Below are 26,961 nucleotides of genomic sequence, written 5' to 3'. Positions count from 1 at the left end.
AATATTGTATGAAGTTTTGTTTGTTGTCAAATACAGTTTGAATGGTGACTTGAAATGCAAACAGCAAAAATAAACTACTCTTGCATTCTAACAAACAGGTGCCTTATTTGAAAGATTTGGTGCTATGCTGAATTCTGTGATGAGCACTCTAAGAGCCATGTGGTCTTTAAGGCTACTTCTACCTAGGAGCTACAACTAGAAGATTTTTCATTTTTTATTGTGTCTGGTAATATCGCTGTTAGAAATAAAGGTCTGACAACTCAGAGGCCTCTTAGTTTTTTTTTCCAGCAATTTACTCCTGAGAAATAAAAGACTAGGAATCTAGTCCTGACTTGTAATTCTTCTAGAATACTTTGTTGACCATCGTTTCATTTACCTTAGTCAAGTCATTTTGCCTCTCAGAGCATTGATTTCTCTCAGTCTGTGTTAGTTCTTATTTAGTTTAGAAGTAAACAACATTTATTAGAATAGCACTTATTAGAACAGTAAACTTAGAGCAGGAGAACTGACTGGAATAGTAAAGAGGACGATTTGTCATGCAGGGTTTGGGTTTTTCCCTTCTCCCTTTTGTCTTTCTTTGACCAGTTGCCAAGTTGTTATATCAAGATATCACAAGCTGTTGCCCACAGCTGAGGCATTTGCCATCTCCTTTATGAGATACATTTTAATGACAAGTATTAATTATAGAATGGAGAGATTATTTAATTTCTTTGAGTCCTCTTTTCTTGATTTTTTTCTGGTCACTTCTCTTTGGACCAGTGTACCAGTGTTTATTTTAGTGGTTGTTTTACAGATGGGAGTTTAAACTGTTAGAACAAAGTAGACCTCTAAATGATAAAGTATATATTTTTTCCCTTTGTTAAATAGATTTCATTATAGTATGTTTTTGATGTTAAACGTATGTATGGCTTCAGTGGTAACTGTGGACAGTTTTGTTAAAACACTTCTGATAGGTTAAAAATTGTAGTCTTTTAAAGCTTTAAAATATGAGGTAATATTACGTTCACTTATTTCATGTGTTTGTACAATATGTAATATACAGCTAAAATTCTCTTGACATTTGTAAGGAGGAGAAGTGACTTCTTATAAGGGCTGGTGATTAAAGGAAGGCTTTGAGTTTGTTCTTGAAAGATGAAAGAGGGGATTTGAGTTAGGTCTTGAAAGATGAAAATAATCTGGTCGTTTAGAGATGGGAAGAAAACCTATCCTATGGGGAAAAGAGGTTGAGCACAGACACAGGAGTGTATCCATAGTTAACTTAATTTCCAGTACATATACCTTTTCAAGGTACTCATGTGCTGCCCACCTCCTTCAGTTAGAGAATCAGTAGTAGAGCATATTTGAAAAGGGGGTTGAGCAAGAGAAAGAGAATAGTTTGAGAAAGATACATTGGGACTGGGTTATGGATCCTGACTTCTAGATCAACGAGTTTGGACTTTAGACTTTATTCTCTAGGCAGTGCAGAACTACTGAAAGCAACATAAACTTTTGTTTTAGGAACAAAGTGGGAAAATGAGGCTGGGTTTTGGATAACTGTTTCAGAAGATTTTTAAGTTTCAGGGAAAAGTTTGAAGACACACATATTAGAGCACCTTACTACCAATAAAGATGGAGGGGCAGGGAGGGATGTAAAGCATAGTGAAGGTGGAATAGATAAGCTCTGACTTTTATTTATTTTGGTAGAGTACATCATTCAGTTGAACCTGCCTTCTCAGCTGCCTGCCTTAATTATGTTAGCTGGCTGAATTAATTCTTAAATCCCTTCAACCTTTGAAATTCTATGTTCTTTGATCCTTGAATATTTGTAAAGGTATACCCTAGCTTAGAGAAATAATGAAAAACATTTAAAATCTAAAGGAAATATATCCTACTGGGGACTAAATACTTCTCTATCTACTTTAAGCTCTTTTACTATGTTAAAGAAAGAAAAACATCTTTTTGGATTATTGGCCATTTTCTTTCATTGCATATTAACAATAAATTTATAGTTTGGAAGTGTTGAAGAAACTGATGAACACAGAGAAAACTGTTAAAAGCCTAAAAAAGTGTAAAACGTGAACAATGTTTTTAAAAGTTGTAAAAAGGTACCAATATAGGGATAATTCCCAATTCATTTTGTGAAGCCAGCATTACCCTAATACCAAAACCAGACAAAGATAGTACAAGACAACTGCAGACCTGTATTGCTCAGCAAAAATACTAGAAAGCTGAATCTAGCAAAATATAAAAAGGATTATACACTCTGACCAAATGAGATTTATTCCAGGGATGCAAGATTGGTTCAGTATATAAAAATCAGTTGATATAATAATGGTTACTAGAAAAAAAGACCAAACCCACATGAGCATCTCAGTTAACAGAAAAAGCATTTGACAGAATTTGACACCATTTCATGATAAAAACACTTGACAAACTAGGAATAGAAGGGATCTTCTTCAGCCGGATATAAGGCATTTGTGAAAAGTCCACAGCTAACATTATACTTAATGGTGAGAAACTAAAAGCTTTCTTTTAAATTTAGGAACAAGACAAGGTTGTCTGCTCTTACTACTTCTTTTCAACATTATAGTAGAGGTTTTAGCCAGGGAAAATAGACAAGGAAAATAAATAAGAGGCATCCAGATAAGAAAGAAGAGAAAAAGTAAAACTATTTATTTTCATGGATGACATGATTTTGTATATAGGAAATCCTAAGGAATCCATAAAAAAGCTATTAGAAGTTAAAAAGTTTGGCAAGGTTACAAGATGTAAGTTCAATGTACATTAACCAATTATGTTTCTATGTGCTATCAATGGATAATCTGCAAATGAAATTTTAAAAATGAGAATCCTACTTATAATAGTTGCAAAAAGAATAAAACACTAAGGGGTATAAATTTAATAAAAGTAATGCATAATTTGTGTATTTAAAATTATAAAAATTTGCTAAAAGAAATTAAAGAAAATTAAATGGAAAGACGGTCTATGGCATAGGTCAAAAGATGTAATAGTATTATTGTTAAGATTCCAGTACTCTACAGATTCACCCCAGTCTCTCTCAAAATATCAGCTGACAAACTGATCCTAAAATTCATATGGGAAATGGAAGGGGCCCAGAATAGTCAGAACAACTTAGAAAAGGATGAATAAAGTAGAACATACACTTCCTGATTTTACTTTCCACAGAGCTATGATAATCAAGATGGTGTAATACCAGCAACAAGATAGGCTTTTAGCTCAATGGAATAGAATTGAGAGTCCAGAAATAAACCTTTAAACTTATGGTCAGTTGATTTTCTACAAGGATATTGAGGCAGTTCAGTGGGAGATGGAAGTTTTTTCAACAGATAGTGTTGGGACAACTGGATATCCAACATGAAAAATGAAGTTGGGTCTCTACTTCACACCATATACAAAAGTTAACTCAAAATGGATTAAAAATCTAAATGTAGTAGCTAACACTGTAAAAATCTTAGAAGAAAACATAGGAATAAATTTTTTGACCTTGGATTGGATAATGATTTGTTACATATAACACCAAAAGCACAAGCAATGAAAGGAAAAAATAGATAAGTTGGATTTTATCAAAATTAAAAACTTTTGTGCTTCAAAAGACACCATCAACTAAAGGGAAAGACAGCCCACAGAATGGGAGAAAATACTTGCAAAGTATATATCTGATAAAGAACTTCTGTCCAGATTATATAAAGAATTCTTACAGCTTAATAATAAAAAGACAAGTAACTGAGTTATAAAATGGGCAAAGGATCTGAATAGATAGAAAATGTACAAATTACCAATTTGTATATGACGAGATGCTCAATATCAGTCACTAGGGAAATGCAAATCAAAACCACAGTGAGATACCATTCAGTACCCACCAGGACAGCTAAAATTAAAAAAAAAAAAAAAGATGGACAATAATGGTACTCTCAAACTTTGCTGGTAGGAATGTAAAATAGTGCAGTTGCTTTGGAAAACTGGGAGCTTCTCAGGCATGAAACAGAATTATCATGAGACCCAGAAATGCCATTCATAGATGTATTACCCACAAAAATTGAAAATAAATGTAGACACAAAAACTTATATACAAATGTTTATTAATCCTAATAACCTAAAAGTAGAAACAACACAGATGTCCATCAACTGATGAATGAATAAAGAAACTGTGGTATATCCATACAATAGAATATTATTTGGCAATAAAAAAGAATGAAGTTCTGATACATGCCACAATGTGGATAAACATTGAAATCATTGTGCTAAGTGAAAAAAGCCAGATACAAATGCCACATATTATAGGATCCCATTTTTATGACATGTTCAGAATACACAAATCCAGAGAAAGAATGAAGATTGGTAGTTATCAGGGGCTGAGGAGATAGGGCAATAGGGAGTGACAGCTGATAGATATGGGTCTGTTTGGGGCTGTGGTGAAATGTTCTGGAATTAGAGAGTGGTAATAGTATAATTTTGGGAGCATATTACAAACCACTGAATCTTAAAAGAGGGAAAAATGTCAATATGCACCTGAGGAAAAGGAATCTTACTGTTTTTAACTATCTTTGTTTTCAAAATCAGGATTTGAAGAGATGCTCCCTCTTCAGATTTCACCAAGCCACATTCTCTTAGTCTTGTCTTATGAAGGTGTTATAAATACTGCTATCACAGAGAAGTGCTTCTTGGATTCCATCCATACCTTATTCAAATTTAATTTTAAAAATATATTTCTAATTGTTTAAAAATGGAATATTAAACAGTATATACTCTCAGATGTATTACTGATTGTATATTTTGCATACTGGGGGATACCATATGTTAACACATTTCTTTTTTTTTTTTTTAACATTTATTTATTTTTGAGACAGAGAGAGACAGGGCATGAATGGGGGAGGGTCATAGATAGAGGGAGACACAGAATCTGAAACAGGCTCCAGGCTCTGAGCCGGCAGCACAGAGCCTGATGTGGGGCTTGAACTCACGGACCGCGAGATCATAACCTGAGCCGAAGTCATACGCTTAACTGACTGAGCCGCCCGGGTGCCCCAACACATTTCTAAGTTAAGTTCATTTTGTACATGCCTTAGAATCAAGTTTTTCATGTTCAGTGTGTATATTCAGACACTTATCTAACATTTCACTAAATAGGAAGGTTGTAATTCACAGTGCTTTAAAAACGACAGCACAACAGGGGCGCCTGTGTGGCTCAGTCGGTTGAACATCTGATTTTGGCTCAGGTCATGATCTCACGGTCTGTGAGTTCGAGCCCCATGTCGGGCTCTGTGCTGACAGCTCAGAGTCTGGAGCCTGCTTCGGATTCTGTGTCTCCCTCTCTCTCTGCCCCTCACCTGCTCATGCTCTCTCTCTCTGTCTCTCTCTGTCAAAAGTAAATAAACATTAAAAAAACGACGACAACAACAACACAACAAATGTCCTTTTGAATAAAGTTGTTAAAGTGAGTACACTGCATTTCTACTGTAGATGAGGATTTTCTTGATACAAAGTAACCAAAACCAAGTTTGGAAGAAAATTGGATAGTGGGGTTGATGTAACTGTAACTGGTCTCCATAAACTCTCAGTTAAAATTTTTCTTCATCAGAATGTTTTCATTGTTCTCAATGACTGCTATTTTAGTAAGAAAATGTAAATTTGGTTCACTGTAGTAAAAATATACTAATTATTGTTTTCACTGCTTCATATATTGGGGTTCTATGTAACACACTGTTTAAATTTTATGTGGCTGGGATCCTGGAAAATTTTCTTAACACATGAAGTATCCTATTCCATTTTGACTTTAGTCTCATTGTCCAGGGATGTTCTGGAGGCATTTCCCACCCCCCAGAGAAATCTAATAGTGAAGGGGAGGCTTCCAGCCAAAAAAGTATTTACTGACTTTAGGTAGATCATATCTTTGTTCTGAGGCTCTGTCTCAGAGATTGCACTGCACAGATACTTTTGGCTGGATCGTAAGGCTGTTTGTTTTTATGCCCAATATAAATATTTTAGTTACTACTTCATAAATGGTATCACATAAAAGTGATAGGTATTTTATTTTAGTCTCTTTTTGCATGTGCAGCAACTGAGTTTTCTGTGTGGGACTTTATCAAAAGGAGGGTGAAATATGGCATGTGTCATTAGATTGCCTCTTTCTATACTAAAACCTTTGTGGTTACTTTCATGTAAGCTAAATGGAAGGGACCATTGGCAAAGTTACAAGAAGGATGTGTTGCAGAGTGGTTGAGGGCAGGAGACAGTGAAAGAATCAAATAAGGATTATTGAGTACCTAATATGTGTGGATATTTATCATTATATATTCTAACCTATTGTTCAAAACAAGTTATGTGTCCCTTCTGTTCTACTCGTAGGTGATCATGGAGGAAGCACTTTACTCCCACCAAATGTCACAAATGAATTTCCAGAATATGGGACCATGGAGGATAGTGGAGAAGGCCTAAGAACTTCTCTTGGGTTTGATACAGAGTCTCTGCCAGGCTGCCCACAAGGGCAGCTGGGGGTCCAGCTTCTTCATGGCCACCAGTCTGGGCTTGAGAGTGTTACCGATGGACCAAAAGATGTCAGAGAGTCCCTCACTCAAAGTCACCTCAAGGAACAAAGTTTACAACCCATTGACTCCTTGATTTCAACTCTGAAAGCCACAGAAGCCGGAAAAGCTTCAGGAACATTACAGGCTACAAAGATACTGGACAAAGATGCTATTTCTAGTTTTTCAGTTCAGCAGGTGGATAAAGAGCTGGACACTGTCCCTCATAAAACAAAGAGACAGGGAGCCAAAAAATTATTTCCTGCTGGCCAAGAAAAAACACCAGATATACCTCTTTCAGCTGAAGTTACGACTGAGGAGAACTTTTATTTGAGCATCCAGAAGGATCAGACTGTACTATTAACTGGAGAAGCTCAGGCAGAGCTTTCCAAGATAACTAATAATGGTAGAAAAGGGGCTGTCCATGTGCAGGAGCCAGCTTGTTCTATATCCTCCCTGGGGAGCCCAGCAGTGACACATACCTCTGCAGGCAGTGTTGCTCTTTTGAGAGAGAAGAGGTCTGATCAAGGTAGCTCCACAGGACGCCCAGGCCGGGTCAAACACGTGGAATTTCAAGGGGTGGAAATATTGTGGACAGGAGGGGAGAAAAGAGAGATACAGCATCCTGTGGATTTTGAGGTATTGGAAAGGAACACCTCTCCTGAAAACAGAGAACTTTCCAGAGTGCCAACCCATCTCATTTCATGTGCTGGTTTGTATAATTCAGTTGGTTTAACTGAGAGTGTTTGGGATGAAACCTGGAGATCATCAGAGAAGCTGGGCACCAGCTCAGGGACGTTTTCCCCTCTGCCTCTTGTTGAGAGTGGAGAGGATGAAGTCTTCCTAAAGGAAAACAAAGAACATCTTGAGAAGAAACCTGAACTGGAGAGAGACAAGGAAAGGTGAGCTCCCACAGTCATCCTGCTGTCTGTGATCCCTTGTACACATTATAAGAGATCTTTATCATGTGCTTGGCCATGAGAACTCAACATAATATCCTGGGTCCTTGTTATTATAGAATGGAAGAGAATTTATTATAAGCCAGATTCCTTCTAAGTCTCTAAGATATAAAAGTGATCTTGTTATAAAGCTGTGCATTAGGCATAAACTGGGGAGGCAGAGTTACAGAGAGGCTGTGAACACCATACTCATGTGGATCCATTTCTGACGTTTTTTATGTTTGACAGGTTTCAACTTTTCCAACATTAAGGTAACTAAAATACCCCACGGTTATCTTTAATAATATGAAAGGGTTTGGACTCTTGACATATCCTATAGTCACTATATCCTATCTTAGGCACTTCTTCTGTGTGCAACACCAGTGCCTATATACAAGCCGCATACATGTGTGAATACAGAGGTTTGGGTTTGGGTTGCCCCAGTTTTCTAGGTTTAGAAAGGAGGTCAAGAGGTCAGAAGTAGACTTTCGAATTCAGTTGTTCTGTGGCATTCACATGAGAATCCCTTCTTACAAGTAGCATATGTTTTGATTTTGGGCCTGATAAATCATCTTAGCATGATATGGTACCTCCTGATCTTGCCATACATTTCTGACATCCATATCAGCTTAGAGCCTGGATAAATGGAAGATATAACTCATCTTTGTTCACTTCTTTTCATTGCTGTCTTGACCCTACAGTGCTCCTTCTGGCAAAGTCATTTGTCATGTACTCTCATTTCCAACTTGTACCATCTTTTCATCCATCAGTCCTCATTGCATCACATTTTATAGTTTATGTGGGAGAACATCTGTGTCAAGGCTGAAGGGTTTTTTGTTTGTTTGTTTGTTTGGTGTAAGGAAATACATTTTCCTCTGTAGTTAATTAACAAATCCACCTAGAGTGATGCTCCTTTAGGAAGGTTATCAGGACTCCTCCTCTCCACTTCTTCCTCCCCAACCCCGCTAACACATAAAATCTCTAGACATCCCTCAAAAGCAGCCTTGATGTGCGGCACATGGCTCAGTAGTTATAGTCCCACTGAAATATACACTTTTGCTATTTTACATATTATTAATTTATTCCACCCTTCCCCTCTCCCTTCTTCCACAAATAGTTTTTGACTGTCTGTGATGTTCTTGACCCTGCTAAATACTGGACATAAAAGAATGTTCAAAATAGAAAATAACTTGTGGTCATTTCCCTCATGGCGTTTACTGCTAAAGATAAACACTGACTACATAAACATGTTAATAATTATAGGATCACAAATTGTGGTAGGTTCTGGGAAGGAAAATAACAGAGACATACTAGAAAAAAATAAATTCGGTTGATGGCTTAGAGAAGGCCTTTCTGTAGAAATGATAAGTAGGCTGAGACTTGAGAAATGAGTATGAGTTAATCAGGCAGAAAATGGGGAAGAAGAATATTCCAGGGAGGAAGGGAACAATATGTGCAAAGGAGAGCTGCTGGATTGCCTAGCTATGTGCGCTTCCTAGAGTTGTGTGAAATGAAGTCTTTATGGAAAGTGAGAAGATTTGAAACTCAATAGTGTGGTTGGAGCATAAGGAGCTGTGGGGTTGGGAAATGAGCATGGAGAGGTAGGGAGGAGCTTCCCATTTTATTCCATGGGCAGTGAGAAGCCATTAAGAGACCCAGAATACTATTTGGTATGTGGTAGACCTTTATAATTTAAAAACAGCAAAGACAACTGTATTGTTGATTGTGAATCCTCTTAATAGATTTACGTGAGGTAGTTTTCTATTTTTATTCTTATTTATAGGAATTTGAGGCTTAGAGAGATTAAGTAAGGTTTTCTAAAGTGATATAGCTGGTAATTGGCACATCCAACATTCAGCCCCAGGTTTTTCTAACTCTTGAGCTTTGCTGTTATGGAGTTTAAAAAAATTTACTTAATTATCCTAATATTCATTTTTAATATTTGAACACAGTGCTGGATACTAATTAATTGTTTATAGGTTTTCACTGTTTTGGTTAGCCTTTCAATAAACATGTTTGTTGGCTTTTAAAAAAATTGCTTTTGTTTTTAAAGGTCATTCGCTGGCTGTCGAATTTTGGGTCTGAAAACTCTCTGCAGTGCTGCCTTGTTGTCGGCAGGGGGCGGCCCTTAGATTCTAATTTTCTCATCCTCTTGAGGGCAGTTGGTCTTGTTTAAATCAGAATGTATTAATAGACCGATGAAACTTTAGTGTATTTTTACTCCATTAAGTTTACACAGTATATTTATCTGTGTTCTGTTAAAATTAAGGATGACAGTGGCTGTTAACAATTTGAATTTGTGGAGTTTGGTTGGCTAAAATGAGAGTTTAATATTTCATTCAAATATAGTCACATACTAGGAAATTAGTTTGAAACTACAGAAATTATTTAGACAGCACATGTATGCTAAGAGGTTCTTCAACCCGAATATGTTTCTGTGATAGCTTCCTTTTCAAATATATTAAGACATAACCCAAAGAACAAAATTGTTAGCTTTACGGAATATTATCTTTCTTATATGGTTATATGGTTGAAAGGGAAAAAGTAAAAAGAATATTAACCTAATATTGAAATTCTTCATTCTTATTTTCTTTCTAGGATTCTTGAGCAAGAGGAGCACTTTAGGGGAGGAGATGATGATGTCCTTGGGCCTGCGTATACAGAGGACTCCACTGATGTGTACAGCTCCCAGTTTGAAACCATTCTGGACAACACTTCCTTATACTACAGTGCTGAGTCCTTGGAGACATTATATTCAGAACCTGATAGCTATTTTAGCTTTGAAATGCCTCTCACTCCAATGATACAGCAGCGCATTAAAGAAGGCAGTCAGTTTCTGGAGAGGACAACAGTGGCAGGACAGCAAGATGTCCTGAGTGTCTCAGCAGATGGTGGAATAGTGATGGGTTATTCTAGTGGGATCACCAACGGGCTGAATGACACCAGTGACTCCATCTACACGAAAGGCACACCAGAGATTGCTTTCTGGGGAAGGTACTAATTCTATCCTCATTAATTTCATGCAGTGATTTTTGTATCACTTTCTCCTTGGGAAATATAAGAGTGGAATATATCTGAGGAGCATTTGGCCAGTTTCTGTGGATATAAGTGAATGCTGTGAGTAGAAAGTAATTTGGGTTTTAGGGACAGGCAGAGTGCGCTTTAGCAGTTTCCCAAATTGGCAAGCTGTGGTTATTGTATATGGTGGTATTTCCTGGATTACAATATATAAATTGCATCCCGAGCAAATATTTGTGGGTGATGAGTAGGTGTTAGCTGCCATGGTGTACCTTTGGTAGCAGTGGTATGGTGCTATGAAAAGAACACTGAGAGATGTTGGCTTTCATATTGGCACTGATATTGGTTGTTGGCTTGGAGCAGGTTGCTTGACTAGGCCAGAAGTTCCTTAACTGCAAATTGAGGGTGTTGGATTAGATGGTCACCCAAGAATCTTATAGGCCTTTGCTCTGTGATGTCCTGTTCTGTTGAGCAGTCTTCTATTCCTGAGATGGGATATATCCGATTATATGGATGCTTGATAGAGCTGATACCTTGGTTAAGGCTATAAATATTTATTTTCTCTCTCTGCTTTAGGATTTAAGTCTACTTGGGAGGTAAGACGACAAATTATATAGGTTACATGTGCCCTACCTGTCATTTAGTTATTCCTTGTCTATTTATGGATTATCCAGCATTTCATTTCTTCTTGCTCATTATCTTTGGGTCATTCACCTGTTTTTTAGCATCTTTATCAGTGGGTAGAGAATGCTAAACTTCTTAATGATTTTATGAATTCAGTTTTGATATAATTTTCCTGAATTAAAGTGTGTGTGTGTGTGTGTGTGTGTGTGTGTGTGTGTGTGTGTGTGTTGGGCAAAGTCAAGGGGAGATTTAAGGGGATAAACTATTTTAAAGCTGTATGAAATAGTGTCAGCACTTTTTTTTAAAAGTCAGTATTTATTATACACGTTTCCAATGAACCCCTCTTTGTGAGCATCTTATGTTGAGTGTTTTCTATAACCAGTTTATAGGTTTATAATTCTTGCATGAACACATTCAAGACTGGCATTTATAAATTGTAGCTATGCATTTCCATGTGAAATGGAACATCCAAATGGATGTTGATTGCTTTCTTGGGTCACTAGTGATATAATGAAACAACACTAGTCTCAAAAGCAGAAGACCTTAGTCTGAATTACTTGGCCAAGCCACTTATTTTCTCTGATACTCACTTTATTTATTGGCAAAATTAGGTTAATGGTATCCAGCATGCTATGTAGCTGTGAGATTTAAAGAGTTATTATAGATTAAAGCAACTAGCACAGTGTATGGTACAAAGTAGGAGCTTGAGTAGAGGTGTGAGTCAGAATTGGTTGGCGAGTCGACATTTAGACTTTCTCTATTTCCGGGGCTAGGGGGTGGGAGGGGGTGTCCCTGAAGGTAAGGTGTTTCTGAGGACCATGGTCCTCCCCTTGGGGTGGGAGGAGGGCCCTTTTGTTTCACCATCATCTCTGATAACTGTAAGTTGAGATAAAATGCAATAGTATAGGCATGCAGATAATTTTATTAGAACTTCAGTCCAGCTTTCTGGGGTGAGTTGAAGTTGTTTATATTACAGACCCAAAAAATAGATGGGGGAGCTGAGGTATTTTGGGCTGAGAGGCTTTGCTGCAGAAGCTTCAGGGAGAGAGTAAGTAAATAAAAAGAGATGAACATCAGAAAGTCAGATCAGGAAGGAATTAGGTGAAATGTTTATCAAATGTATGGTTTGCTTATTTACAATAGGAAGTAGTCATCATTGGGGCCAGTGTGGGTGCCGGTCATTATTAGTAGGGCAGAGTTAGATAGTTAAGAAAGAGTATTTGGCAAGTTATAGTATATTTTAGCATCTCAGATTTAGACAGCAGTACACTTTAGGCAATCTCAAGATAAAGCTTCATTACCTGCATTGTCAAACCTTGAGATCTTGGCCAGTAGTAAGACAAACTGAGAAACAGACTCTAACTATGGAGAACAATCTGATGGTTACCAGAATGGAGGTGGGTGGGGGGATCAATGAGCTAAGTGGTGAGGATTAAGGAGTGCACTTGTGATGAACACTCGGTGTTGTATGGAAGAGTTAAATTCCTAAATTGTACACCTGACACTAACACCGTGCAACTAACTGGAATTAAAAAAAAAAGAGTGAATTCTAATATGAATGAGAAGCATCTTAGGGATGTGTCAGCCACGCTTCTTTCAGCTCTGATACTCTTCCATGTGATTCCTGACTAGTGGTCATTCTTCCCTTCCTTTAACACTTCTGGTAACTTGAACAGACCTATTTGTGTTCTTCGAGTTGGCATAATATGTGGTTACAGGTGAAGAAGGTTTTGTTTTATGATTTATGTGTCCATTCAGGGTTAAAAATGTAGGGCGGGCTCAATGATCTAAGAAGTTTTATTTATTTTTTCCTAAAAAATTTTAAAGAAACTGGAATAACTTTTATGCTTTTCTTTACCCCTCTGACTTTTTGGTGCTTTTAAGTTGCAGCACCAGAAAAATTGTAGGTTGAAGAATTATGACATTTTTTTTAGCTTGAAGGGGGCCTTAGATAGTCTTGTTTTACAGTAAAGAATCTGAGTCCCAGTTTGGTGGGATGGATTTACCTGTGAGAGATCCTTTACCAGAGTTCAAATTGTCTGACTCCTAGATTAGATACATTTGCTCTTCTAGGAAGCCTGGTCTCATACCTTTATTCTTTTTCTAAATCTAATTTCTCTAATGCCATATGTCTATGGAACCAGAAGTGTGAGTTGGTAATTGTAGAATTTATTGTTGTTGTTGGTGCGTGTGTTCAATTTGAGAAAAAAAAATTTACCAAATTGTTAACAAACATGTCTCCACAAATTTTTAAAGCAATCAATGAGCAGGCTTTTAAACATTTCCTTTACATTAAAACATTCTTCTGCAGAGGTAAGGAAGTAGACTATGGAGCCTGTTAAGGAAATCCAGACTTGAATGCTGACTGCCCAATAGTCAGCCTGATTGACTTCCCTCAACAACGTGCTCAGGGCCAAAGTGTTAGGATTCAAGTGAAAAAACATTTTCCAATTTTATTAATAAATGTGACATTTGTATAAGGAAAGTGATAAATCAAACAAGTGTACATGCCTAGTATTCTGTCTCTATTCACTGGCCTCTCCTGTTCCCTTGGCAGTGGACTGGGGGGTGGGGTCTGACTATATTGAATAAAGTGAACTCTCAAGAAGGCACAAAGAAAAGGGGATGATACACGACTTATGATATGACTAATGACTGATGATGATATGACTGTCTCCCTGATAATGCTTCTTTGATTCTAACTAGACCTGAACCAAGAAATTAAGCCCATCTCTGTTGAGGTATTGATTTTAATGTATAAAATATTAACTGTCAGCCAGTAGAAAAGATTATAATATTACTTAGGTTGTCTCTAAGCACAATTCTGTATCATAGGCATCCTATAGTTTTTATTTAGTAAACACATGGTATGTAATTCTCATAATAAGCTAGGAGAAAGGAGCAATTAATGTTCTCATTTTCTAGATGAGGAAACTGAGGCATAGCGCATTTGAGTAACTTACTCAAAGTAACACAGATGGTAAGTTGCATGCCCAGGGTTTGAACCCAGGCAGTCAGGCTCCAGAGCCCATTTATTTTTGGTTTCAAAACAAAAATATATTTGGCATTGCCTAGGTATATTTTAAAATCCTTTTCTACTTCAGTATGTGATTTACTTTGTCATTAAAGATGATTTCAGGGGTGCCTGAGTGTCTGACTCTTTCTTGATTTTGGCTCAGATCATGATCTCACAGTCATGAGATCGAGCCCTGTGTTGGGCTCTTTTGGGTGTGGAGCCTGTGCACCCAGCATGGGTGTGTTCACTCTCTCTAAAAAAAGAAAAAAAAAAGGTGATTTCAGTGGCAGTATTTGACAGTGATTTCATTTGAATGCAAGATAACACTATTCTCTTTTGTGTTGCTTCTTTAAAGAAAGGTGCAAGTGGTTGGGAAGGTTAATGAGGATGTTGTATCACTTCAGCAAAACTTAGTTCTCTCTCTCAGCAGTGCCTTCCAATTTGGATTTAGCCATGCATTGGTGGTCAGGGGCGGGGGTTGTTCTTCCCTGTTACTCTCTCCACTTAAATCAAAGAAGAAAACATTTCAAATCTGTAGTATTCTAGTATCAAGTTGGAAAGGGCATTTTTAAAGAGTACATGTGCTCACTATTTGTCTTTTGAAGGATTATATACCTTTTTGATATCAAATACATCATTCTTTATAAGGTGAAAAAAACCTCTTAAGACCTTGGAATAAATCTGGACAGGAATAGTTAAATACTCTTAGGTGCTCTGAAGTGCTCTGGACACTGAATGTTGGCGAGGAAGCCGCATGTCGGTCAGGAAATAACTCACCCTGTGATTGTAACACAATATTTTAATGAAGGAGCAAAGAGGAGCATCCCCTCCCTTTGTGGTCCGCTACATAGCACTCAGGCTGATGGGGTCAGCAGTGCTGTGTGAAGTCCAGTCACATGGCTCCAGAATTAGAAAGGATAATTAGAGACTTACAGTTGTACATGTTCCAATGGGTTCCTTTGTGTCTGGGTGCTTCTCCCTTGCTGGCTTATCATCTGATGATTGCAACTCCAATCAGTAAGTTGTGACCTGAAGACTATAAGGCACAAATGTTGTCACTGTGACCATTCACAGAGCTAAATATTGTCCATTTCTATTGAGCTTGGGTTTGGACAGATAGGAAAAGAGAGATACCAAATATAGTAACATGGCAGGATCCTCTCTTTTGGTTCTCTGAAACATATAAAACTGCATTTTAAAATTAACTGTTTAGCATAATAGATATGTTTTATGTCTCAGCCTCCTGGCTTTTCTTTCAGATACCGCTCAGGATATGGAGGAGTACAGCAGAAGAGGTGAATTACATCAGTGTGCAACTGATATGCCTGAGGAGAGTGCTTCAGTCAGTCTTGGGTCCACTCCAAATTTGATAGTTTTGGTTTTTTTGCCTTCCTTTTTTGTTTGTTTGTTTTCCCTCTTTTCAAATGGAATGCTGGTGTTTAAAAGTATCCCTTTTCTTCAGTTTTTCTCTTTCTTTAGTGTTTGTCTAGGAAAAAGCACGTGAAGTGTGATTTCAAAAATGTTTTTGACATTTCAGTTTAAAACCTGCAGGCATTTTAGTTTATAAGTATCAAAATAAGAATGAAAATAATGTGGTATTAGTTAAGCTTCTGAGTGAGGAAAAGATTTTGATCCTGTGAAATTGTCTTTAGAGATCTGGCTGACCAGTGAGTTTCCGATTTTTCTTGTATCATTAGGAGCAGGAAGCTCCGCAGTCTCATAGGTTTAATATTGGGTAGCTCTTGCTGTAGTAATCTCTTTAGTCCTTTTCTTTTGGGTTTGAAGACTAGTTTTGCAGAAAATGGGTTCTTATTTTTTTTTCTTTCCAGCTTCTCTTCCAAGCACTTATAATGGATTTTGTTTTTTTATTTACCACAAAGGGATCCTTGCTCAGTGATGAGTGATGGGGGCTCTGCTAGGTTTCAGAGCCAGTCCTATCTGGGTTTGAATCCTGTCTCAGTTACTTACTAGATGTGTGATATTGAGTAATTACAGAAAATCTGAGAATGTTTCCACGTATAAAATGCAATGTATAATACCTATCTGGTAAAGGAAGGGGAAGCAAATGAGATTAGTCAGGTAGCAGAAATCAAGAAAAGAAAATCAAGTAGCTTAACAATGCCTGGTGTACATCATAGGAGATAAATAAATCAAAATTTATGTCATCATGCTACTGTGCCATGAGCTCAAGTCCTGTATCAGTCTCTGAGCTGCCAGCACTGTCCTCTCAGCTCTAACTATCTGGCACACCTATTGCTGGACTTCCTGAAATACCACTTTCTTTTCATAAAGTACAACACTCTGTGGTAGGGTGGCATAAATATGGGGATTTGGGATCAGAAGACAAGGAGGTCACGTCATCCTCTTTACTGGCTGCCTGATCTTGTTTTACTCCAGACAGCCTGTGATTCCATTGGTGAGGTGGAAATAACCTTACCACTCATTTTATAGCTTTGTTGTAAGAATTTGCTAAGTTCTAGTTTGTGGATATTTATTTTAAACCTATTGTGAGTTTTGTAGTAGTCTGAATAATAATCTAAGGGATGTAAGAAAATACACAAGAAAAACCTGGTAAAGAAAAACAGATGCAAGGATTTAGCAAATGTTTGAATATAGGACATGCAGGCTGAGTCAAAATCATTGTGAGACTTCAAGCGTGGATGACTTACTGAATCTAGAAGTAATAGGAATTGGGGAGATCGGTGGGGTTTGTAGGAGAGTAGCTAGTAGTGAGGTCAGTTTAAACAGGTTAAATTTCAGGAGAGCGATGGTGCTTTATGTAGAAGTGCTGTTGGGAGTGTGAGATTGAAGGCTGGCTGCAGGACTTTGGAGTTACCATTTGGATGTGAGGCTTGCAGCTGTGGGCATGAGCGAACTCTTGGATGATGAGGGGTGTGCTGAGGCCAGCTGCAGAGATGCACACACAGGAGCACTTGGGTGCTGCTTGTGCATCTTTTTGATTCTGTATTTGTAGGAAATGCCCTCCAAGGTGAGTTTCCTGGGTGCTCTTCTGTACTTGCTTCGTTTCTCCAGCAGTGCCTTGATTATCAGGGAGAAGCTCAGTGCTCCAGTCGTCTGATGGATGTTCTTTTAATTTCTCTCAGACAGTCCTGGCCCTGTCTGGCCTTGGTGATTTGGGGCTCTGTTTGTTGAGTGCCTTCTATATAAATTGGTGATGACTTCAGGAAATGGTCCTGGATTTGAAATAGGGTTTCCTAGAAACATTCTAATTCTCTAGTTCACAACTTAAAGTAATGCCCTGGATAATGATGGATATTAGTATGAAGAGTGCTGTGGGATGCTTGCTGAAGTGGATGATCTTTTATCAAAGACCATATTAAAACACTTTGTTTTTATTTATTTTTTAAAATTTGTTTTAGAGAGAGAGTGGGAGAGCAGAGGAAAAGGGCAGAGGGAAAGAGAGCATCTTAAGCAGGGTCCACACTCAGCATGGAGCCTGATGTAGGACTCGATCCCAGGACCCTGGGATCATGACCTGAGCCGAAATCAAGAGTTGGATGCTCAGCCAACTGAGCTGCCCAGGCGCCCCAAGACTTTAAATGACATTGGACGTATATATTATTACAAGGGTAATCGTGGGTCTAAATAAAAATCTGATTGGCAGTTACTGTTTTAACTGGTTGAGATGATATAGTCATTTTTTTATTCATATATCAGTGCAATTTTTATCTTTTAAAGGAAGCAACAGTATTTCCTTTTAGCAGAGGTCATTTAACACAAGATTTGCAATACTGGATGAGAAATATTATCCATTGATTTGTTGTTTGGGGAAGCAAAAATAGAAAGTTATATGAAGGTATTTTACATAGCAGTACCAATTTATCAGAACTCCAGATGGGTACATTTCCAGTGCCTTAATCTTTTTTTCTTTTTCTACTGTGGATCTCATAAGCTTTCTATCAACTGATGTACAGAATCTGTATTAAATTGACTCAAGCTCCTAACAGAGCCTTAATATTCAGTATCATGGCCATGGTAAGTTCAATATAATCTTTCTCATGCATGCTAATGAAGATTAATATCAAACTACATCTAAACCAATGTTAGGTCAATAATTTGACTTCATAATCCCCACACCCCATATGGTATTTCATATGCCTGTGCCTAAACCTCCATCTGTAGTGTTCTACTGATCTCTCCATTAAGAATTATTAAAGGAAAGCCTTGTAAGTCACACACTGAACTACTGAGATTCTTAATCTTTCTACTTACAACCTTGCTTCGCAGTGGTGTTGAGCTGGGAGCCTGTTAGAATTGCAGAATCTCAGGCCCCACCTGTGACCTACTAATTTAGGATCTGCATGTTAAGATGTCCAGGTGGTTTACATAAACTGACATTTGACAGGCACTGGTCTGGAACAGTGGTCCATGGACCAAGCTAAAGTAGGAAAGCTCTAGAATAGGATTCTCTGACCTGACTGCACATTAGAGTTACATAGGGAGCTTTTTTTTTAATTTTTTTTAACGTTTTTTATTTATTTTTGAGACAGAGACAGAGCATGAATGGGGGAGGGGCAGAGAGAGAGGGAGACACAGAATCGGAAGCAGGCTCCAGGCTCTGAGCCATCAGCCCAGAGCCCGATGCGGGGCTCGAACTCATGGACCGCGAGATCGTGACCTGAGCTGAAGTTGGACGCTCAACTGACTGAGCCAACCAGGCGCCCCCATAGGGAGCTTTTTAAAATTCCAATTTCCCATGCTTCACCAACAGAGATTCTGATTCTGTTGGTGGAGGGTGACATCTGGACAGTGATAGCTTTAAAGTTTATTTGTTTTGAGAGAGAGAGAGAGAGAGAGAGAGAGAGAGAGAGAGAATGAGAATCCCAAACAGGCTCCACACCATTAGCTCAGAGCCTGATGTTGAACTCATGTCCTGAGCCAAAACCAAGAGTCTGACGCTTAACTGATGGAGGCACCCAGTCGCCCCCACCTGGGAATCTTTTAAAGCTATCACTGTTTGGGGTGCCTGGGTGGCTCAGTTGGACTTTGGCTCAGGTCATGATCTCACGGTTCGTGGGTTCGAGCCCCACGTTGGACTCTGTGCTGACAGCTCAGATTCTGTGTCTCCCTGTCTCTCTGCCCCTCCCTTGCTCATGCTCTCTTTAAATAAAACGTTAAAAAAATATGAAAACAATTCCCGGGTGATCCTGATGTTCAGCTTGGACTGTCAACCTCTCCTTTTGGAGTTTGTTAGAAATGTGTAACGCAGACCTCACCCCTGATGTATTCAATCAAAATGTGTATTTTAACTATTTTAACAAATTCTGAGGTCATTCATGAGTACTTTAAAGTTTGAGAAACACTGGAAACTGTTTAAAGGCAGAATATAAAGCTAAGTAAGATAGTCCCTATTCTCAGGTGAGCAGGGTTACTGTGCTAGTGGCAGGGATGAGTCTAACAGAGGTTTGTAACAGTGAGTGGTCCTGGCTGTGAACCTTGTAATGATTTCTTACTTCATCTTTGGTGTAGTGATCATGGGGTGCCCATCCTTACTCTAGAAATATAATTGGGGTGGATCCATTTTCCTGCTAGGAAACGGTATGGTTTCTTATAAACAGTGTGGGTTCTTAAGTCAGATTGCCTTGGTTCAAATTTTGGTAAATTATTTCCCTAAACCTCAACTTTCTTACCTGGGAAAAGAGATAATAATTTACTTCCACTTGATGGAGTACTCAAAATATGTTGTCCGTTATTATCAGTAATAACACTGCTTCAGTTATTTTCTTTAACATTTTTTAATGTTTTTTTATTTATTTTTGAGAGAGAGAGAAAGTGAGAGAGAGAGAGAGAGAGAGAGCGAGCATGAGTGGGGAAGGGGCACAGAAAGAGGAAGACAGAATCCAAAGCAGGCTCCAGGCTCTGAGCTGTCAGCACAGAGCCTGACGTGGGGCTTGAACTCAAAGACTGTGAGATCATGACCTGAGCTGAACTCGGACGCTTAACCAACTGAGCCACCCAGGTGCCCCGAGCTATTTTCTTTAAAACTTTTTCAAAGTCACCTGATATGAAAGAGCTCTGGTCAGGTCGATTTAGGATGTTGTATATCTGTAATAATAATTCTAAGAGCCTTAGATTACTTGAAGGTGAGGATTTTTAGTGACAGTTTGTTTCACTGTGTTTATCTATTTAGCAGCTCCACTGCAACACAAAGAACATGACATTTTCTAGTTAAGAGTAGTAATATAAAATTTTTAGTACAGAGAAAATAAGAGGTATTGAATGTTGCAAAGCAAAACCATAAAAGTTCCCTTAACAATAGTTTTAGGATTCATCCTGTAATGTACTTAGCTAGGTATGGACAGTGATCTTCTTGAGTCTTTAGTCTTGACACTCAGTGTTAACAGGGTCCAGCACATATTAGAGACTAGGTTTTTGTTTAGTGAAGAACTTAATTAGCAGCTCCTCTATACTAGGTACTTGGTGTCCGCCAGAGAAGAGGCGGACAACTTCACAAATATTTTTACTACAAGGCCTAGAGAGCCAGACAGTAAGGGTCTGAGGCTGAGGCTACTTCCAGGAAGTATTGTAGAGGCCCTCCTGGAAGTGTTGCTTTTGTGTGTGTGTGTGTGTGTGTGTTAATGCTTATTTATTTTTGAGAGAGAGAGAGAGACAGTGAGAGAGAGACAGAGAGAGAGGGAGACTGTGTACTAGTGGGAGCGGGGCAGAGAGACTGAGAGAGAGAGAGAGAGAGAGAGAGAGAGAGAGAGAGAGAGAGAGAGATACAGAATCAGGAGCAGGCTCCAGGCTCTGAGCTGTCACCACAGAGCCCCACATGCAGCTCAAACCCACTAACCGTGAGATCATGACCTGAGCCGAAGTCGGATGCTTAACTGACTAAGCCACCCAAGCGTCTCTGTGGTGGGTTTTGAAGGCAGAGGTGGATGTGTGTAAATGATTGTTGGTGGGGAGTGTGCAGGGTGATTGTCCAGACAGAGCCAAAATGAGGCAGAATTAGTAACAGCTGCTTGAATTTGGGGACTTGAGAGTTGGGAGCTGAGGGGACTGTGAACCTCTTTGCCTCTTCTGTTAATCTTTCAGACTGAACAGGTGCCACTGTGCTCAAAGGCAGGCATTATGCAGTTGACATTTTACAACTTCTGAAACATTTTAGGCATCCCAAGGGTATGGAAAATAATAAACACTTGTGATCTCACCAGCCAATTTAAGAAAGAAACATTGCAAATGAATTGCCAACTTGGTGAATGCCTCCCTGTTTGCATTCCTCTTTTTCTCTTCCTTAGGGTAACCATGGCCTGTGGGTGTCTGTCATTCCTATACAAGTGTGCATCTGTAGACACTAGATAGTATCTTTTCATGTTTTTAGACTTTATATAAATGTTACCTTCTTCTTTCCTGTTGTAACTCACTTTTTTGCTCAACATTTCAAATTCATTATTACTGATTCATAAAGTCCTACTTTATTAATTTGCTATATAGTATTCATTACATGGATGTATACTGTAATTTATTTTTCCATTTTCCTATTTATGAACACTTTGGCTGCCTTGTATTTTTGTTATCTCAAATGGCCTGATAGTGAACATTCTAATTTGTTGTTTCTTGTGCACTTATGGGAGAGTTTCTCTAGGCTAAGTATATATTTAGGAACAAAATTGCTGGACAGTAAGTTGTAATCATTTTCTGGGTGAATCAAGGCATTCTTGAAAGGGCGTATTACATTTTCTTTGAGAGGATATAATTTTATCTACTTCTGTTTATAAAGTAATTTTTACTTATTCTACCTCCTGGATCCTTGTAATTCCAATATCCTAACAAAAACAGCTGTTGTCCAAAGAAAAAGCATGGGAAACAGAATGAAGTTTCCTTTCCCTTTAGGGGCACTGAATGTGGACTCTGTTATCCATTAGTTGGGTCTGCTGACTGGCCTTTATGGGACTCTTATAGTTCCCGGTTTCTGAGATGCATCTGCAGGCGGTTGCTGTTGTGTCTGACAGCTGTGAGTGTTGCCTGTCCACCTCTGGTTGTCTGACGCGGAACTTGAACAACAGGGAAAATGAATACTTTAATTTCAACGATAGCGGAAAAGCAGAAACAAAAGTAGAAATGAAAATAGGAAAACACAGATCACAAGATTAAGTGTGAATTTTATAAAATCTAAATGGATTAGGTTTTTTTTTCCTCTTTCAGTCATTCTTTAGTGTGTGCTGCCAGAACTTAGAGTCTTCAAAAACAGTACTTCAAAAACCTTAGTGTTATTATGGAAGAACAATGGTGAAATTACTTTCTTCTTTTTTTCTTTTTTGAAATGATGTTGGACAAACCTCTTTCTCCCAAAAGAGCAAACACTCCAAATCAACTAAGACAATTGTCCTTTCTCCCTATTGTCAGCTTGCCGTCTGGCTTCTGAAGAGTTAAATTGGAGGTTTGTGAGGTCATGTGTGACTTCACTGGGTCTGGACTTTTGAAGCAGATCTCTTGGAGGGAAGCTGCCTGTTGAGGCTAAGTGGAGGGGGTTGGGGGAGTTCTCCTGTAACTTCTTTCAAGTTCTTATCCCTCAGCCCCTGAGGGACATAGTAGCATTCTGGGAGAATGTCACTGCAGAGTCAGCGTGTAGCAGTTTGTACTTACAACCGGAGCAGCTATAGAAGTACATTAAAAGAGCCCTTGCTGAAGATGAAGGTTTGTTGAACAGATGGAACGGGAGAATGTTCTTTGTATTCTTCACAAAATTATGGGCAGACTGTTTGCTGACGGAGGTAACTGGAATTCAGTTTATTTTCTTTGTCCTGGGCAGTACTGGGTTATGTATAATTGTAGTTACAGAAAATTGCTTGGATTTTAAACTGTTTGATTTAAACTGGGAATCATGGTAAGAAAGTCTTAGAAACTTAGGAAAATGATAGTTCATATACATTGTTTTCTAAACGAGGCTGACAGAAATGAAGAGGGTATATTTGTTACAGGGTCTGTAATGTTTGGGCATGTTGCAATTTTTTCATTTAAGTTGTGTTGCTCTTTTGAGGTGGTTAGACATAGCTTGGTGCTCCTAGACTGTAGTGTGCTAATTTCAGCTATTTTTTATGAAACTGCATCCAGACATTGGAAGCTTCCCAGTTTGAACTTGGTCATTTAGTGGGATCCGTCTGACAACTGTGCAAGGCTGTCATTCTCATTTCGGTGTACATCTGCTTTAAGGGAAGTTGGCTGTGCTGTTAGTATAGAAACATGATTCGTCTTAGAATTTAGTATTAGGTTTGAAACTTCAAAGGTTAGCTAGTTATCTAAAGAAAAAAAGGCATAGGGAGTATCTTTTTCTGGAACTGAGGGAATTTTAGCTTCTTAGTTTATCTCTGGGAAGGCCTCTTTTTTTTTCATACTCAATAGGCACAGACAAGTGCAAGACATAAATAAAGTCAGCAGTGGTAAAGAAGGGAGCTTGAGCCCAGTGTGTTGGTATTTTGTCCCTTCTTGAGATGCTTGGGGTCAAAGGGCTCATGAACACCCAAGAGCCTGTGAGGACCCTAGTATTTGAATGTACAGGACATTCAGCTGATTATAACAGATGTGTTGGTGGGTATGTATGGGGTATATTGAAATTTCTTGCCTTGATTACAGAGTTTAAGTCCATAATTTTAAATTTATATTTCCAGTATTTTATAATGTCATTTATCTTACATAGCCCATTAGTATTAAAAAATGCCTTTTTCTAATTGGATATTTTGTTCTGTAGCTTTAATAATAAAGGACAAAAGAGAATAGTTGAAAAAAAAGATGGGAAACATATATTGTGAGAGGCACAGTGCCTGGACTTGGGAATTACAGGTTCGCTGATTGAGTTTTAGCTCTCTTTCTTACAGTTTGGCCTCTAGTAAGTTACTTAACCACTCTTCAGTCTCCGTTTCTTCGTATGTGATCTAGACATGGTGATAGCACCTCTCCTGAGGGGTGGTGGTTGTGAAGATTGACTGAGGTGCAGTGCACGGGATGCACTTCGCAGAATTTCTCCTGTGGTAATAAAAGCTCAGTAAATATTAATAAACTTAGGCTATCGTTATTTTTAACTTGTTCTTCCTTACATCAGGCACGTGAGAGGACTTAGACCTTAGAGAATGGTGATAATGAATGTGGAGTTGTGGGTATATATGCTCACACTGTAAGTGTGGCAGGGTTCCAGGTAGTGCTGTGTTCCCCATGGCACCATGGCAGTCAGCCCCCCACTGCCCCATCAGTCATCTCTCAAATGGAGCCTTGGGTGTCAAGAAGGGCTGAGGGAGAAAAATGGGTAGATTAATGCAAATCCAACAACACTTTGTGAAAACTTCTTTATACTCATGTCCTACTGATTGTGTCTCAGTTCCATCATCTCTGAATATGGAGCCCAGCACTGCCCACATGGGGACCTCACAGGAGGAAAGTGACCCACATTGGGAGTAGAGCTGAAATTATTGTCAAAATCAGACCATTCCTTTCTGTGTTCTTTCCATAGGTGCAGTTGTCTTTTGCCATGCAGTGGTGGCTGTCCTTATAGGGTTTATCTTTATTTCCAGCTTGGGTATTTCTATCTTTATGCCCCAGGTGTTAGTAGCTGTGCAGCTCTTTGAAGCTGCTTAATTTCTGTTTCCTGAACTATAACTTGTGGATAATATCATTTCTTCCATGGTATTGAGATTAAATAAGATAAAATGCCTAGCACAAAGTACTAACTACTAACAGATATTTTGCTTATCCAAAAATTGCTCTATTCTTATATTACTGTGAAGGGAAAATTCATAAAATTTGTACATGAGTCTTTTTCCCTTATTTTGCTTTTTAAAGGTCTCATGTCTACATCAGTGTTTCCAAAGCTTTGGTTTAAAATGATTTTCTTGTGTGTTATTAGTTAACTTAATCTAGTGTAAGTTTTTCTGTTTGCCTCCATGACTTTCCAGTGAAGTCATTATAGATTTTAAATTTAATTTTGAACTAGTTTTTAAAAATATGAAAGGAATATGTACCAATGGTAAAAATTGAAATTGAAGTTCTCTTTGTTCCCACTGTGTTCCCACTTCTCAGAACCTGCTGATGGTTTCTAGTGTATTCTTTAAATCATGCTCTGTGCCACTCTTGGGGAGCATATTTTAAACTGCTTTACTGGTGCAAAAGTGCAAATGTGGAATGGAAGGTTGTGTCAGATTTGCCAGCTCCCTCTGCAGCTTATTTCCTCCCTCCAGTTCTGCAGCACAATGTTTGGAATGTTTGGGAGCTCCCTTGTAGGGAACCTGCCTGCACAGCTGGGTTGTGTCACCAAGAGCCCAATGAACTTGGCAGGTCCTGCTCTAGCCACACTAGTGTCATTCATGTGATCAGGCTAGAGTTCATGAAGGATAGTGAGGCATTGGGGTTTTCTCAGATGCCTGGGTCTGAACCTACTGTGAAAATGTTCAATCCTGGAATTCTGGGGAGGCAGAGCCTGTTTGGGGTTCCAGCAAGGATTTTAGTCATTGTTTAGCTGGCTAGAGGGTGTGGTTCAGTCAGCCCTTTGAGCTACTGTTGTGCTTGGCTTTTTGTCATTAATAACATTGGGTGGAGGTAGTGTACAAGTAGATGCACTGAATGTGGAGTTGGAAGATATGTGCTCAACTCCCAGCCTTGCTGCTTACCAGCTGTGAGCTGGGGCAAGGTTTCTTTGGTTTTCTGTTTCTTTACTTGGAAAATGAGACTATGGTGAGGGTCAGATACAACAAGGTATATGAAAGTTCTAGATAAACTGCAAAGTGCTCTGTGGATTTTTAAATTTGTTTTTCTTAATCGATTTTTGAAAGGACTGGCTTATTCCTCTTAATTGGCTTGGGTATGTTGAACTATCTGTATTTTGGAGAAGGAGAAATGGTTGTCTAGTATTTGGTGTCATTGGACTTGATCCCACCTCTTTGTGAATGTGGTTTATCCCATCTGCTGTTGAATGCTCCATAAACCTACATTCAGAAAGGGGGAGGGCAATATAAATTCTGTGCTCAGAATGTTCTCAAGTAAGCCACTCCCTTTTGTTGATTCAGCTGGTCCTTTATTAAGACCCTACTTTTTAGCAGAGGAAGCACTGAGAACTGAGGCCTGAGTATCTCTGTTGGCCCAACTCTGCTAGTAATTGTGAGACCTGGGAAGGAAGGGTCCTTCTCTTGTTCTCTCAGTTTTCTCATCTGTGAAACAAAGGCAGTTGGACAGAAAACTTTATTGTATGTGGGATGGAGATGGTGACTAGATACCTTCCTTTTTCTGTCTTTTCTCTACCTTATTATATCCACCATTTTTGCCAATTCTTGCTTTCTCTTTTAAACAACTTAGGACAGTTATCTTCAGAAAGATACGACAAGTAAGTAATGAGGCTAAACACCAACTTGAGGGATGCTGTGCTGACATGTGAGACCTAAATATAATGAGAGCCCTTTAAGGATGACAGAGTGGTTAGGAGTGAGTATTGTATTGTCCTGCCTGTGACCCATTGACCTTGACATGCTCTGTTTTATAGACATCTAGAACTAGTCATCTTTGATCAGGGCTTCCACGTCTCAGATCTGTTGTTATGGGAGCTATGAGTACTTGAAGGGAGAGAAAGAAAAAGGATAGGTGATGGTAGCTGGTAACTGTTTGATGGTAGCTGAAATAGAGATGCCACCATGAGAAGAAATGGAAAATGAATATTGTTTGAGCTGGAGGCAATAATCCCTTCAGGGCAGAGGAGGGGCCTTTTGCCAGGCTGTATGTGAGATACTTGCATTGCTGTGGCTTGGTTCTCAGTATTGTTCATCCAACTTGGTTTCTTAAGTTCTTTATCTAAATCTTGTTGACTAGAGGTACACATTCATCATGTGTGGACATTTTAGTC

At 38.7% G+C, this 26,961-nt stretch overlaps 1 protein-coding gene across 12 annotated transcripts in view; it reads left to right on the top strand.

Moving 5' to 3' along the window:
- The window catches only part of PSD3 (pleckstrin and Sec7 domain containing 3), a 780,457-nt gene that overhangs the window by 326,672 nt on the left and 426,824 nt on the right, over positions 1 to 26,961 (top strand). For 8 of the 12 annotated variants that reach the window (XM_053216464.1, XM_053216461.1, XM_053216462.1 and 5 more), the window contains 3 exons: positions 6,346 to 7,423; positions 10,058 to 10,453; positions 15,377 to 15,412. In XM_053216464.1, the coding sequence (XP_053072439.1) occupies positions 6,346 to 7,423; positions 10,058 to 10,453; positions 15,377 to 15,412 (1,510 nt within the window). Of the gene's footprint in view, positions 1 to 6,345; positions 7,424 to 10,057; positions 10,454 to 15,376; positions 15,413 to 20,810; positions 22,856 to 26,961 lie in introns of those variants that run through there. The other 4 variants (XM_053216463.1, XM_053216468.1, XM_053216474.1 and 1 more) reach the window with 3 other exon arrangements.

Source organism: Acinonyx jubatus, chromosome B1, assembly GCF_027475565.1.
Source record: "Acinonyx jubatus isolate Ajub_Pintada_27869175 chromosome B1, VMU_Ajub_asm_v1.0, whole genome shotgun sequence".
Lineage (NCBI taxonomy): Eukaryota > Metazoa > Chordata > Mammalia > Carnivora > Felidae > Acinonyx > Acinonyx jubatus.
Note: the sequence above shows the minus strand (reverse complement) of the source record. Positions and strands in the feature narration are given on the sequence as shown.